This window comes from Akebia trifoliata, chromosome 3, assembly GCF_017979445.1.
Source record: "Akebia trifoliata isolate Shusen 1 chromosome 3, ASM1797944v1, whole genome shotgun sequence".
Classification (NCBI taxonomy): domain Eukaryota; kingdom Viridiplantae; phylum Streptophyta; class Magnoliopsida; order Ranunculales; family Lardizabalaceae; genus Akebia; species Akebia trifoliata.
In genome coordinates this window covers 48,462,144-48,475,494 of record NC_141377.1, presented here as the reverse complement: position 1 = coordinate 48,475,494, position 13,351 = coordinate 48,462,144, and the positions used below count along the sequence as shown (strand labels likewise).

The 13,351-nt window shown below is 34.2% G+C and overlaps 1 protein-coding gene across 1 annotated transcript; it reads right to left on the bottom strand.

Moving 5' to 3' along the window:
- Positions 1–3,238: 3,238 nt before the first annotated feature.
- LOC147407560 (vacuolar protein sorting-associated protein 20 homolog 1-like) lies at positions 3,239–12,173 on the bottom strand. Its single transcript, XM_086436193.1, has 6 exons — positions 11,846–12,173; positions 7,674–7,826; positions 7,337–7,489; positions 4,202–4,285; positions 3,655–3,826; positions 3,239–3,545 (listed from the first exon to the last, which is right to left on the bottom strand). Exons 1-6 carry the CDS (start codon positions 11,945–11,947, stop codon positions 3,520–3,522), a joined length of 690 nt encoding a protein of 229 aa, XP_086292319.1. The 5' UTR covers positions 11,948–12,173; the 3' UTR covers positions 3,239–3,519.
- Between the last annotated feature and the right edge of the window lie 1,178 nt (positions 12,174–13,351).

Below are 13,351 nucleotides of genomic sequence, written 5' to 3'. Positions count from 1 at the left end.
TCAGGCGACAATCCAAATAATTATTATAAAATATCCTTTAACTACAACAATAACGAAAAAGCTTCTATCCCAAAGATTTTGGGTTGATTAAACCATGAATTACTTATTCTTTTTATGACAAATCTAAATAATAAAAAAATATTTTTCCAATAAAAATAAGTTCAATATCTTAAGACTATGTTTGGATAAACAGAAATGGAGAGAACAAAAACTCATCAGAGAAGAGAAGAGAAGAAAAACTCAATTTCTCTACACCATATTTAGATTGATAGGAGAGAACTTGGGACAATTTTGAAATTTTAAAATATCTTAGAAGAGACTTAGGGGTAAAATTGGAGTTATAAAATATTTTAAAAGGGTCTCTCTCCACTTTTGGATAGAAAGAAAACTCACATTATTTTTTCTCTTCTCTTCTCTCCCTACTTAACAATCCAAACAAGAGAAATCATTTATTTTCTTGTCTCTCCATTTCTCTCAATCCAAACACATCGTTAAAAGTATCAAGTTTTCTCTACGAATGTGTTTCGACCCACAGCTCAATTGGTTGACATATTGTAATGCAATTTCAACGTCACGGATGATTAGTATATTTGTTTATAGTGGGTAATGACATTCATGTGAGTTAATGGGATTATAATATGAAAAGAAATGCATTATTTGGCTTCCAAGTGGTCACTTGGAATCCATGGACCCATCTTTATCTTTTTAAGGTAACATGTGATACTTAAAAATAAAGAAGATTTGTCTGTATGCATTGTTGGAACTTGGAAAACGAACAAAACACATTTTGAATGAATGAAAATCAAGATCCCTTATTATAATTTAAATATAAAATTGTTATGGGAATACTGGTAATGATATATTAATGGGTGATTTAGACTTACTCCACCCCCTTCATGTTTTGGTCAATATTAAAGATACCCGTGCTTTCAAGGTGATGACATGTTCCCTCGACTTTGATATTTTCTGATTTAATAATGTAAATTATCTAAATGCCCTCATCTCTAATCTTACGGTAAAGTTTTTTACTTTTGTCTTCATACTTATTTATCTTTTCTACAATCTTCCAACCTTAAAAACTATGCAAGATTTCAAGGTTTGAGTAGAAAAATCAATAATTTTTATGAAAAATTTATTAAAATTAATTTATCATAAAGATTAATAGTTTGAAGAAGATTTTTAACCCTCGTCTTCAACCTTAAAGATTCTCTCTCCTTCAAAGTGCAAATTTATAAAAAAAAACTAACTTGGATTTTTGGAGAAGTAAAATATATGGATTTTTTAATTGAAAAATCAAGAATTTTCTACAAAAAATTGAAGACGATTGACTAAAAATTATATTGAATAAGCTAAAAGTATTTATCGTAAAAACTAACAATTTGAAGATGACAGATTTTGTAAGAGAAAATCAAGGGGGTCTTTTGTGTTTGAGGTAGAAGATGGTGGCATTTAGGTCATTTAAGTAAGTATCTCTCAGAAGACTTAGATCAAGGGGCATGTCATCAATTTAACAAAAAAAAAATAAAAATAAAAAATTTATGTGGGATGGCTACCAAGTGGTGGGCGACAAACCTTTTTGATGAACCGAGTCTTTTAGTATATAAAAAGTTTTGGGACTTTAGTGGGGATGAAGTGACCCATTTCTTTTGGTCCCTATTAAATTCATAATTTATATATAGAATTAATGCTCCAAAGGAGCACAGTTGTCTTTAGGTCCACACCAATCCTTCCATGGCCCTCCGATGTTAACTACCCATCTCTTGTTATTGACATAAGGACAACTAAATCTCCCGTGGCAAACTCTAACAACCACCACCACCACCACCACCCAACAACAATCCAAGTCCAATGCGATAAGAATAAGATTGGATCGGATTTTTATCACACCTTAGTATTTAAATCCAAGCAGATTTGATAATAAATGAATTGGATCAATCCTAATTATATTTTAAAAATATAAATATCTACCATATGCATAAACAACAAAATATAATATAAAAATACAGAATCCTAACTATTGTAAATTGAAATCAAATGATGAAGATTTATCCTTGGGATGAGTATCTACAAGATGTATGGTATCAAGATATGCATGGATTCCCAACCATTGGATTTCACATTTACAATCAGGATACTGTGTTTTTTAATGAGTCACCCATCCCTACACATTCTTACTTATATATCAGATAGGGACATGGTTGATCCAAGATCGATCAATATGTCATCAATTCAGATTATTATGAAAGCCTTATCCTAAAGACCTCATAGCAGCTGATTTTGCATTGAGAGCTGTGTATCTTGGAATATTGCCTATACAAGGTGCCAGGTCCAGCCCTTGGGGTTTCATATATAGATCGATAACCGACTATGTGTTACACCTCTTACAAATCTCCAAATCATTTCACGAGGAATAAATGATGAAGGGAAACCCATGTTTCCACTCTACCACTCAACATGATGGGTCCTTAACATCATTATATTATTTGCTTTAATATCATGAGATTCACCACAATCTCTCCCCATTAGGATTCTATTTCCATAATCTTAAAATCAATTTCAAGATTGTCCATGAAGTGTGATGCACCCGTGTAAAACATACACCTTTATCTTATTGTAATTGTGATGAACCTACACCTTGAAGTGTTTGATTCGATAATTACGATTTTACAAGTAATTTAGCCATTTCAGAGTGCAAAGAAATTCTGAAGAAGCGTCTGGCCCACTACTAAATCCTCAAAATATATTATGGGAAATCCAAGTCCATAAGCTGTCAATGAAATATTTGGCATGCTCAAATTCAAGTTATCCTGAAATTTATACTCCACCATAAGTTTGCAATCTTCCCCCTTACTCGGATAGATCTTATGCGGTGTAAGCACCCGCAAAACATGACCAGCCGAGAGATTTTTCTAATCTAAACACAATCAAATTATCCTATTTTTTGATGGTCAGAAACAATATGGAAATGAAAGGACTATGAAGATCAAACAGTCATGATCACTGGATCAATCTCCTTCATGGGACTCAGCTGAATACCATCCCACCTCCTGTCCATGAGACTCGTGTATAAAACATGATGGGCTGAACGATTTCTTGTCCTCGTGTCCTGACACAAGTATTACTCATGATGTCCAAAATGGAAAAATATTTTTCTGAAAGATTTATAGTTGATTATGAACAAAGTAAATAAAATCATATAAAATAGAATTTCGAGTCCAAGTTAATTATGGGACTGGAATAGAGTGCAGATGAGGAAGATCTTGAATACAAACTATGTAAACACTTACATCTGAGTTGGAAGTGAATCAAATTGCGTTTTGAAGTTGCACCAAGTGCACACAGTAAAGATTAGTCTTGTACAATATCAAGGATGACTATATCAATGAAAATAACTTGTGTAACAATACAAAGCAGCAGGTAACCTTCAGATGATTTGAGGACCCCAAACATTTCCCAAAGATGGCAGGCAAGTCTTTTGGTTACTATACAGCAGCAAACATCTCCGATATCTTCAGCCGTTTAAGCAGGTAATGGCTCCTCCATAACTGCAAGAAGGATTACCATCAACTTTTCTCAGTTTTGACAAATCCAATGTGTGTATGTGTGTTCGCGTGCATGGAGAGAGACAATGTGTGTGTGAGAGAGAGAGAGAACCTTTTTTCTTGATGGACACACTTGCCGGGGCATCTTCCTCATCATTTGGAACCACCTCGGGCACAACAGGGGTCTTGGTTGGCACATCAGGAAGCACAATGTCCTCATCTTCAAGTTCTTCAGGGGATGCAACTGAAGGAGCAGGAACTTTTGGCAGATCTTGAAGGGTGAGCTGCATAAATAAAAAAGTGTTCCTTCTCAGATACGCAACAATTATAGGTTCAACTAACATCTCTCTCATATGTAATCCATTTCCATAAATACCAAGTCCATAATCAGTGTGTCTGCATTTACGAAATACTCTTTAATGTGTGGACCATTTGAATTGTCCACATTTCTCACTTGAAAAAAGACGTACAACATCCTTGAGCTGAAATCTCAGCTTCAAAACATTGGCCTCAATGACATAGAATACAACTAATTGGAACCCATTTCTCTTAATGTGTTAAAGTATATATGAACACAGAAGAGGATAAAGGACGATTTCATTCTCAACATGAACATGAAAGCTTTTTGGGCCAGTAATTTTAGTATTTAATGTGTATACCTCTGTTTCCAAGTTCTCGAATTCTGCTAAAACATCTTCTTCGTCTTCTGCTGAGAGTTTCTCCCCAAGTATTGCATTAATTTCCTTCAACACCAAATAAAGATGTGGATCATAGGTTAAAAATAGAAATAACTATCAGAAAGAACATAAGAGTAAGCAAAGGATCTTGGAAAAATTAACTTCATCCTTACAATATAGTGAAGTGATATTGATCATTTGATCAGGTATAAATAGCACAAAGCAAAAGTAAGAAAAGAAAAACCAGAGTTTATTAGTAAATCAGACACATCAACATTCTAAAGAGACTGAGTATTTTAAAGAGAGAGAGAGGAAAAAAAGAAGGAAAGAGTTAGGTTAATTCAGAGTAATGTCTTATAAAAATGATGATCATACCTTCAAAATATAGAACAAGGTAAGACCGGGTTGAAACTAGAAACTGAGATATATCTGGGTCAATAATTGGGCGACTCACTGGAAACTTGCGAGCTCGACTTACCAACTTAGAGAGCTACCTCAGTGGGTGCAAGGGAAGCAATGATGCTAGAGATTCTCTCATAAACATGGCTTCAAATCTCATTAGAGACCGAGATGATTCGGGTGAGTCATCTCGGTATCGTTTAGGAACGATGCAGATATCCAACATGAATCATACTGCACGTTGTCTCATGTGACAACTGAATTGACTCAGGTGATATTTTGAAAGTCTTGGCCAAATCAGTAAAACTCGACAGAGTCAACTGGGATTCTGTATTTTTTCAAGTAAAATAATTAGATTTTTATAATCTAATCCTTGTGACTAAGCATCTTCTAATCTATCTTATTATATGAAAAACAAAAAAAATTATAATTATTTGCTTATAAATACATATTATTAAATAATTAGAAACCAAGTTTAATGGTTTATGTCGTCCAAGATAACTTAGTCTCGTCCATGAACGAGACAAGATATCAAACCAAGATTAAAAATCACGCTCGCAAAGGTGGTATATAGCAATCTTCTTCCTTCATTTTATACATATCTTACATAATTCAAGCAATAGTTTAGAGATACTAGTAAAAATATCCCGGTGATACTGGCCTACTTTTATCAAACAAACTACTACGGCTTCAATGCTTCCTGCATGGGGGGTTCCTCCATTCTTTTTTTCTTTTTTTGATTAGTAAAGATGATAAAAAAGAGGGTCAAGATGACCACCCTGAAGGAAAACAAAAACAATCACCACATCCACAACCACCACCACCATCGAGCCTAGCCCTCACTAAGATTACACACCCTTTTTTTATAAAAAGTTTACACACTCTTTCCCACCTTACAAAAAAATCTTCAAAGAAAATACCCCTAAACTCTTTAAATCACTTACACCAAAGGTGGTGTTCACTTGGACTGCTTGTCTGGACAAGATCTTCATGGTGGACCACCCAATTTCCAGTGAGAACATAATAGTGAATTTCTGTGTGATGGCAAGACAAGTGGGGAATTGACTGATCACTTGGTTCTTCATTTTATGGTGGTTACATGGAGATTTGTGTTGTATTTCTTTATCTGTCAGAGGTTGTATGCATTTTCCTCTCGAAGTGGCATCATTTGATCCATGCTTCCTTTATGTGATTTATTGTGGCATTTAGAAGTAAAGGAATAGAGAGAAAGAGGAGGTTGTCGAGAGCTTAGTACTCAAGGTTAAAGCCTTGCTTTTTCAGTGGTTGGGGCCGACGATTTATCTCTTGATGGTTTTGTTTTTAAGTATTACTCTCACAACCCCAGCTAGTTTTCTTGCTTAGTGTCTTCAGGGACTTCTTCTCCATCTAGGTTGTATTTGCTTTTGTTTTCCTTCTTCTAGTATTTTCTTCACTTTAACTATAAAAAAAGGGTTCTGCACCTTTGGATTGATAATGCAATTCTCCAATAGTTTATCTTAATAGAACATCCATTACAAGTTTCGAAAATCAAGGAACTTATAATCATTTTTCAAGTACTTCCCCCCCCCCCCCGCTTTTTCTTTTCTCAAATGAGTATAGGATTATATTAACAAGGGGTTGAGGAGCCCTACTTAGAACAGTACAAAAGCTATAAAGGAAGTAAAAAAATGCAACAATTGAACTAAACTTGATTCCCAATTGCAAGATCCCACCCAGGGACAAAATCCTCAAGAAATAAACCCCGGACGGCTTTAAAGAGTTTGTACTAGAAAAAACTGAGACCTAAAATACCAGTGATTAATCCTTAAATCAACTACTCCCTCCCATCGAAGACCCTCTTGTACCTTCCCTCCCAAAGGCTCCAACAAACAGCAAATGGGATCAAACCCCAAATGATTTATTTATTTATTTTTGTTTTTGATAAGTGAAAAGTTCCATTAATTAAGACGACAAGATGTCCTCAAGAGAAACAAATGGATCACCCTTTACACATTAGATCCCACCTATACACAGTTCTCAAAGAAAAAACCTCAACCGTTTGAATTGTTTACACTAGTAGAGCAACATGCCGACAATACTACACTCCCTGAGTAGACTGCTCCTTTCCTTGAAAGATTCACCCATTCCTTCCTTTCCATAAGCCCCAGCAAATGGCTGGGGAGATCTCTCTCTTCCCCCAAAAAACTGTGGACAAAACCAAACTGATTGAGCGGAGGACACCAAGAAACATTGAACGAGGAAAGGAAGTAGGACCAAACTAGATGAGCAACCCCACAATGAATAAGAAGGTGATCGACTGATTCCACAATCAATTTTCAAAGGAAACAAAAGTCCTTGCCTTAAGATGATCGTGGGGAAGAGTCTAATAAATAAGTAAGAGCTAGGAAAAATGAGACAGCAAAATAATAATGAATAAGGTGGTTGACGGATTCTATATCCAACTATCTGACATCAACCATAGTTCGAAAACACTTGCTTCTGTAGATTTTATAAAGAAGTGTGTCCCTCTTATGGCACTTGGACTTCAACTGCTCTGATACTGCTGAGAGGTAAGAGTGATATATAACTAACATCAACAGCAGCAATAATGGAACACCTAATCTATATAATGTAGTCCTTTTTCTAAGCATATTCTAGTATGAGAAAGATCAATGAATCATGACATAATGTGAAGATCAACAATAGAAAAAAGAAAAAGAGAGAAGACATGAAACTCACATCTTGATAAGCCTGGGCTTCCACTGTATCGTCCATTAGCTTCTGAACATCTTCCAAATTGATCTCACTTTGTATAGCTTTGATAGCATTAGTTCCAGTTTTCAAGCTCTCAAAGACTGCCTTTTGCTTGCTTGCCAGTTCAATATCATTCAACTAAAACAAGAGAGATTGGAACTCACATATTGTTTAAAGTGTAAAACTCAATAAAGGGTGTTAAAAAGAAAGTAGAAATTTCTATTTTAAAAAATAGAGAACAACTGAAAACCTGTTTGGTTACATTTTTTTGTGCAAAAGATAAAATAAAACCCCTACTAAAGGAAAGTGTGGAACTACTCACTTGTTGCTCAACATTAATGAGCCAGGTGTCTACTTGTTTCAATAATTCTTCTTGGGTCTTCTTCTTCTTCAATGCAAGCAAGGCCCTATCCTTTTTCTTCTCACGAATTAAATCCCTTGCAGCTTGCTTCTCAGCTTCAATCACACCATCAAGCTGACAAAGTTCAAAGGAAATGGTTTACCATATGAATCTACACCTTAAGCTGTTGAGGTCTTCAAAACCAAGGTTTAAAATTTCTTATCGATACAATGTTTCAGTTTGGAGAAAAATCAAAACAATCTCGAGTGAAACATTCCAAGGCAATCTGAGACATTCAATCTTTTGGGGTCAATGTTTCGCTCCGGTCTCAGCCGAAACATTCCCAAAAAGCCCAAAACTTTGAACCATATTCAAAATAACCTTCATACAGAGTACATTCTCACAAGAATGTGTTAGAACCAAGTCCTGAATTGTGAAAATCATGGGGTCTCACATCAATATTTTTCAGGTACCAGCCGCCAACCAGTTCAAAAACTTATGCAGTTCGTTCAAGCATTTAAGCTTAAATGGTATCTCCGTTTAAGAGCTAAGCATTTAAGTGTGCTGTTCATTTTGTTACTTTGTAGTTCAAGCAAATATTTTGCAATTGGTTCAACAAAAGTATAACTTCAATAAAAATTATCTTGGTATGCTATCGGCATTTAGAAGGATCTTACTTTCAAGTCAATACTATTAAAGAAAAACAAACAGGACCAGGCTCAAAACACGTGTATAAATAAAAATGGGGCAAGGAAAAAATCATTAAGGTATCCATCTAAAAAACAACACTAAACCAGGGGATACTTTGTTCTGTTATAAAACAAGAAATGCTGTGTAGCTATATGTTCAACATTGAACTCCCAGCCCATTAGTTAATGTCTCTAAAGTTCAATCTACACTTGATTTCTCGGTGATCCACTGCTTTAAAATTAGCTTTCTGCATAAATAGACATATATTTCAGACTAGTGGTATGCTATTATCACTCTCTCTATGAAGTCAGTACATCAAACAAATATCAAACTAACAAACATCTGCACATTTTTGAAAGAGAGAAAATCATTTCAATTAAGGTTTCAGAAAATAATTCTTATATGTTTCCTTCACAGGCTCTGTGGTTGCAGTCTTAAACTGTTTCGAGTGTGGTGAGGAATTAAGTTCTATATTTAATTCAACCATGAATCAAACAACCAAGTGGTAGTAGTACACACCACAAGGACTAGTCTCCTCACCAACTTGAAGGTTAAAAGCCATCCTTTTTAGACAAGTTTGTTCATTCAAGAGAGTAGGACCCATGGTACAAAAGGAAGGAGCGAAATTTCAAAAGCTGAGAGCAAGAACCCCTCTATGCAAGAAAAGGGGGGACTGAATTTTTTTTTTGGAAGGCAAAAAAAAGGTTAGTGCAGCCCCTCAAACACCATCAAAACGGATGGCCAATTTATTTGATTTTAAGGTGTACAGAAAAATTACTCATTTTATCATTAAAAAAAACATGGCATTGATTTCTCCCTGAACCATCCATCAGGTTGCAAAGGGAAGCATCTTCCATAAAATAAAAAAAATGATCTACACACAAGTGTAGTTACAAGTAATATCATCCAAGATTATTCTCGCTAGCTCATGAGAAAGAAAATTATGGTCTTCTATGATACAATAATTCTTTTCGACGGATCCGAGGTGGACCAAGTAGTCAGCAACTCTCTTGGTTTCTCGCCAATAAAATTCACAAAGAGCATAATTCGAATGCTCGGGCCAACAGCTTTATCTCCATTATCCTTCTCTCGTACTTCCAACAAACCTCCACATTTCTTATTATACTATTAATGGAGAAGAGAGAATCCGAGCTTATTATGATATGAGGTACACCTCTTGCAGCTGCAAATTTCATTGTCTCCATGTATAGCTTTCGACTCGATGCTAACAATGTCTTGATAATCACACCCGCTCCAAGCACCAAAGATTGTTTTCCATTAGAGTCGTGACCAACAAAGCCTAGGTCTACACCAATTGACGAAAGAAGCCCATCTGTATTGATTTTAATCACCCCCTCCTCTAGCCATTTAAAAAACAAATGCTTTATTCGGAGCTGGGCATAGCTGCAATTGCACCTCCGGTTCTGGAAAAATGGAGCACTAAACCTCTTATTTTCGTTGCCAATCGAGATGCCCCCTCTCAAGTCTTCTGCAATTCTTTCAAGAATACTTTCCACTTCTCCACACATGGTAAATCAATGCACAAAAACTCAAGCAAAGTACATTGTGGACTATATTACTTGGGAATCAAATATTTGCAATAGATATAAAACAGTACAAGTGTTGGACTATTTCTACCCATATGTCAGCCATTTTTTATTTGATTGAAGTTCCATTGTCTACGCTTTCCACTTCTTGATCAAGTACTCCATTGTCATTCTCCCATATATCTATTAACCAAACCCCTAACAATCCCAAATACAATTTTTAGCTCCTATGGGCAGTACTTTTCCCTAGCCTCCCCTTCCTACAACCACTCTTTTTCTCCAGACTTTCCATCAAAATTGATTTATACAATAAATTTAAGATTTTCCTGGAGCTATTTCCTTTAGATCTTAATATTAGTTAAAACATTCATCATGAACCATCAATGAAATGTGAATTTAGCCAACCAGAAAATTTTGAACTTGCATTCACTATAATCGCTCTAATATGTCATAGCCCTAGTTTGTGGAAGGAAAGAAGTGGTTTTTCAATGGTGTACTGACTGAAATTGTCCTCAAATCAAATCCCTTTGTATGAGTGATTGATTCTTCTTGGGAGTTTACAAAGGTCTTCTTTTATGACATTGTCTTTGGATGGAACCATATTAAAATGGAGGTGATTAATGCCTCATTTGTTTACCACTCATTATCAAAGGAGGGATGTAATTTTCACTTCCTTTAAATAAAAGCATTATTGATATAAAATGTCATGGTCCTAAAAAAAATTCAATTCTTGATAATTTCACATTTAAACTCAAACCCTAAAAACCATGACAAGTTAAATTTCATATTCCATGTCAGGTTTACAGTCTTAATACGAGAAAAACCTCATGGTATTCTCTACAGTCCATGGCCTTTGCACAAGAAAAGTAGGATCATATCATATCATTTTTCTTTTTCGTTTTTTTTGGTCCTAAATGCCAAACTAAATTAACTTTGACTGAACTATAAACATCTAAGAGAAAGCACTCCACAGAGTGGATTATTTTTTAAATGATCCAGAATAAAATCTATGAACACATTCATATACACATAAAAGAAACTCCAAAATAAATAAGGGAGATACAAATGGCATTGTGGTTCATTTGGGAATAAAAGAATTAAACTCCTGATTTATAAATAACATAATAAGAACAAACTGATAAAAACAAAATTAATGACATAATAAGATTCTCAAGAGTTGTGAATGCCGTTCGGTAACATAATAATTTCTTAAAATTATCTCATTTCCCACGTGATATCTTAAAATGTCTCTCTTCATGATAATCTCTATAGAATTCTAAACCATTCATTTTCAAATATCAAGTGCTAAATCCATCCATTCCTTCCACACTCCTTATGCTCTCACAAAAACATGGTTTGATAGGTTTTCATACTATTTTTCCCTTTTAATTTTTATCGAGTGTTGCAGATTCCTTCATCCATGGAAATCTCCAAAAGAAACCACATTGATTCTTATAGCCTCAAACAACCTTCTCAGTAAAGAAACAAGAAAGTCTTTGTCGCTGATGACTTCTTTTATTTGTTCCTTTAATGAGTTGAAGATCGAGGAAACTCCTCATGTGTTGTTGCGTATTTCATCAAGTTGACAACAAACAATATCATCCATAATTACCAACAACAATTGGAGCTAAGAATTGTATTTGGGAAGAACTAGGATACATGGTTGTTAATGGGCATGAATGATGTCAACAAGTTCACTCTCATCGCAGTCAATCGAGATTTCCATCTCTCTCTCTATCAGATGAAACCCTGCTACTGTATCTAAGAGGTTGCGACAGAGTTTCAAAAAAGCTTTTTTTTTTCCATTACAATTACTCTCACTTTGCTAAAATTGATCGCTATATAGAAATTTAAACTAAAACGAAACCAAATCTAAAATCAAATAGAATGAAACATCGAAAAGTTCATATTTTGAACCTGTTGTTGATATTGAGCGAGCTTCCGGCGCTGTGTCTTGAGAGAGAGAATCGCTCGATCGACTTCTGTGATCTTAGGTTTCTTGACGAATAAATTTCCCATTGATGCAGAATTCCTCTTTTTCTTTATTGTTAATTTGATAATTGAGAGAAGAATTAGCCTCCAATTTGCTGAGCATAAAACCCTAGATTACGGAATTCCTTCATTATTATTTACGATCAGCGAGAGAAATTAAAAAGGGTTGGAACTTGGAAGAATAAGGACACGATATACAATGAGAATCTGTTTGGCTCGTTTGTTATGAACTTTGACCTGGAAGCGCTTTCAACTTCACGCGGGAGCTGGGAACTGATCTAAACAGGTACAACGATATTGAGTTATTGTACTGGCAGTCCACGCTTCTTATCTGTACCCGCGGGGATTTACTTGTGCGTAGTAGTGTTTAGCATCCTTTTATTTTGGAAAAATTATTTCAAAATAATAATAATTAAATTAATATATATATATATATATATAGATATATATATATATATATATATATATATAATATATATATATATATATATATATATATATATATATATATATATATATATATATATATATATATATATATATATATATAAATAACAAATTCTTTCAAATTATCAAGAGAAATCTAAAACGTTACTCTAAGTAACGTTTTTTGAATTTCTTTTTCTAAAACGCTACTCCAATGACATTTCTGTATGAAAAAGATCTTTAAAAAAAACCTAAAATATAATAATTATTAAATGTATAAAATTAATTCTTTTTCAATCTTCACTCTCCAACTTTACTTGTTTTATATCTTCTTTAGTAACTTTTTCGATAAGTAAATTTTGTGTCACCTCTTCAATTTTGAACCGATACTCAAGCATATGCACCACTCCAATAATCGTGATGTCATTCGATAGTTGTTGAGTATACACTTTCTTTCATTAAAGATTGATTTTTGAAGTTATTTTAGGCCCAGGGACCATTAGTAAATAGTGGGCAATGGTAGATTGGATAGGATACGAAGATGCAAGTCTCTTTCATTGAATCAAAATATCAAATCCATGGTCATTATCTATATCAAGGGTTTTATGGTTTACCACCACTCGCTAAGGTCCATTTTACCTACCCCTACAATATCTCCATATTGCATTGTGTGTTTGCAATAATTTGGTGTTAGCTTAAAGTGTCAACCAATAATAAGATGTCTGGAGTGTTGTTTTCACATATTGATTCAAGCCTCCTTGAACCCACCTTCATTTGTTAATCACTAATCTTATACCTATAAATAATAAAAATGAAACAAAAAAAGATTTGGTGTTAACTTTACCAATACCTAATCCTACACAACTATGTTTTTACTAAAATATTCTAGAAAAAATGCTTAAATATTTTATAAAAACATGTCTGACTTTTATTCTAATTACGATTTCAATATACTATTCATTTTATTTATGAAAACATGCACACACAATACACTATTCACTATTA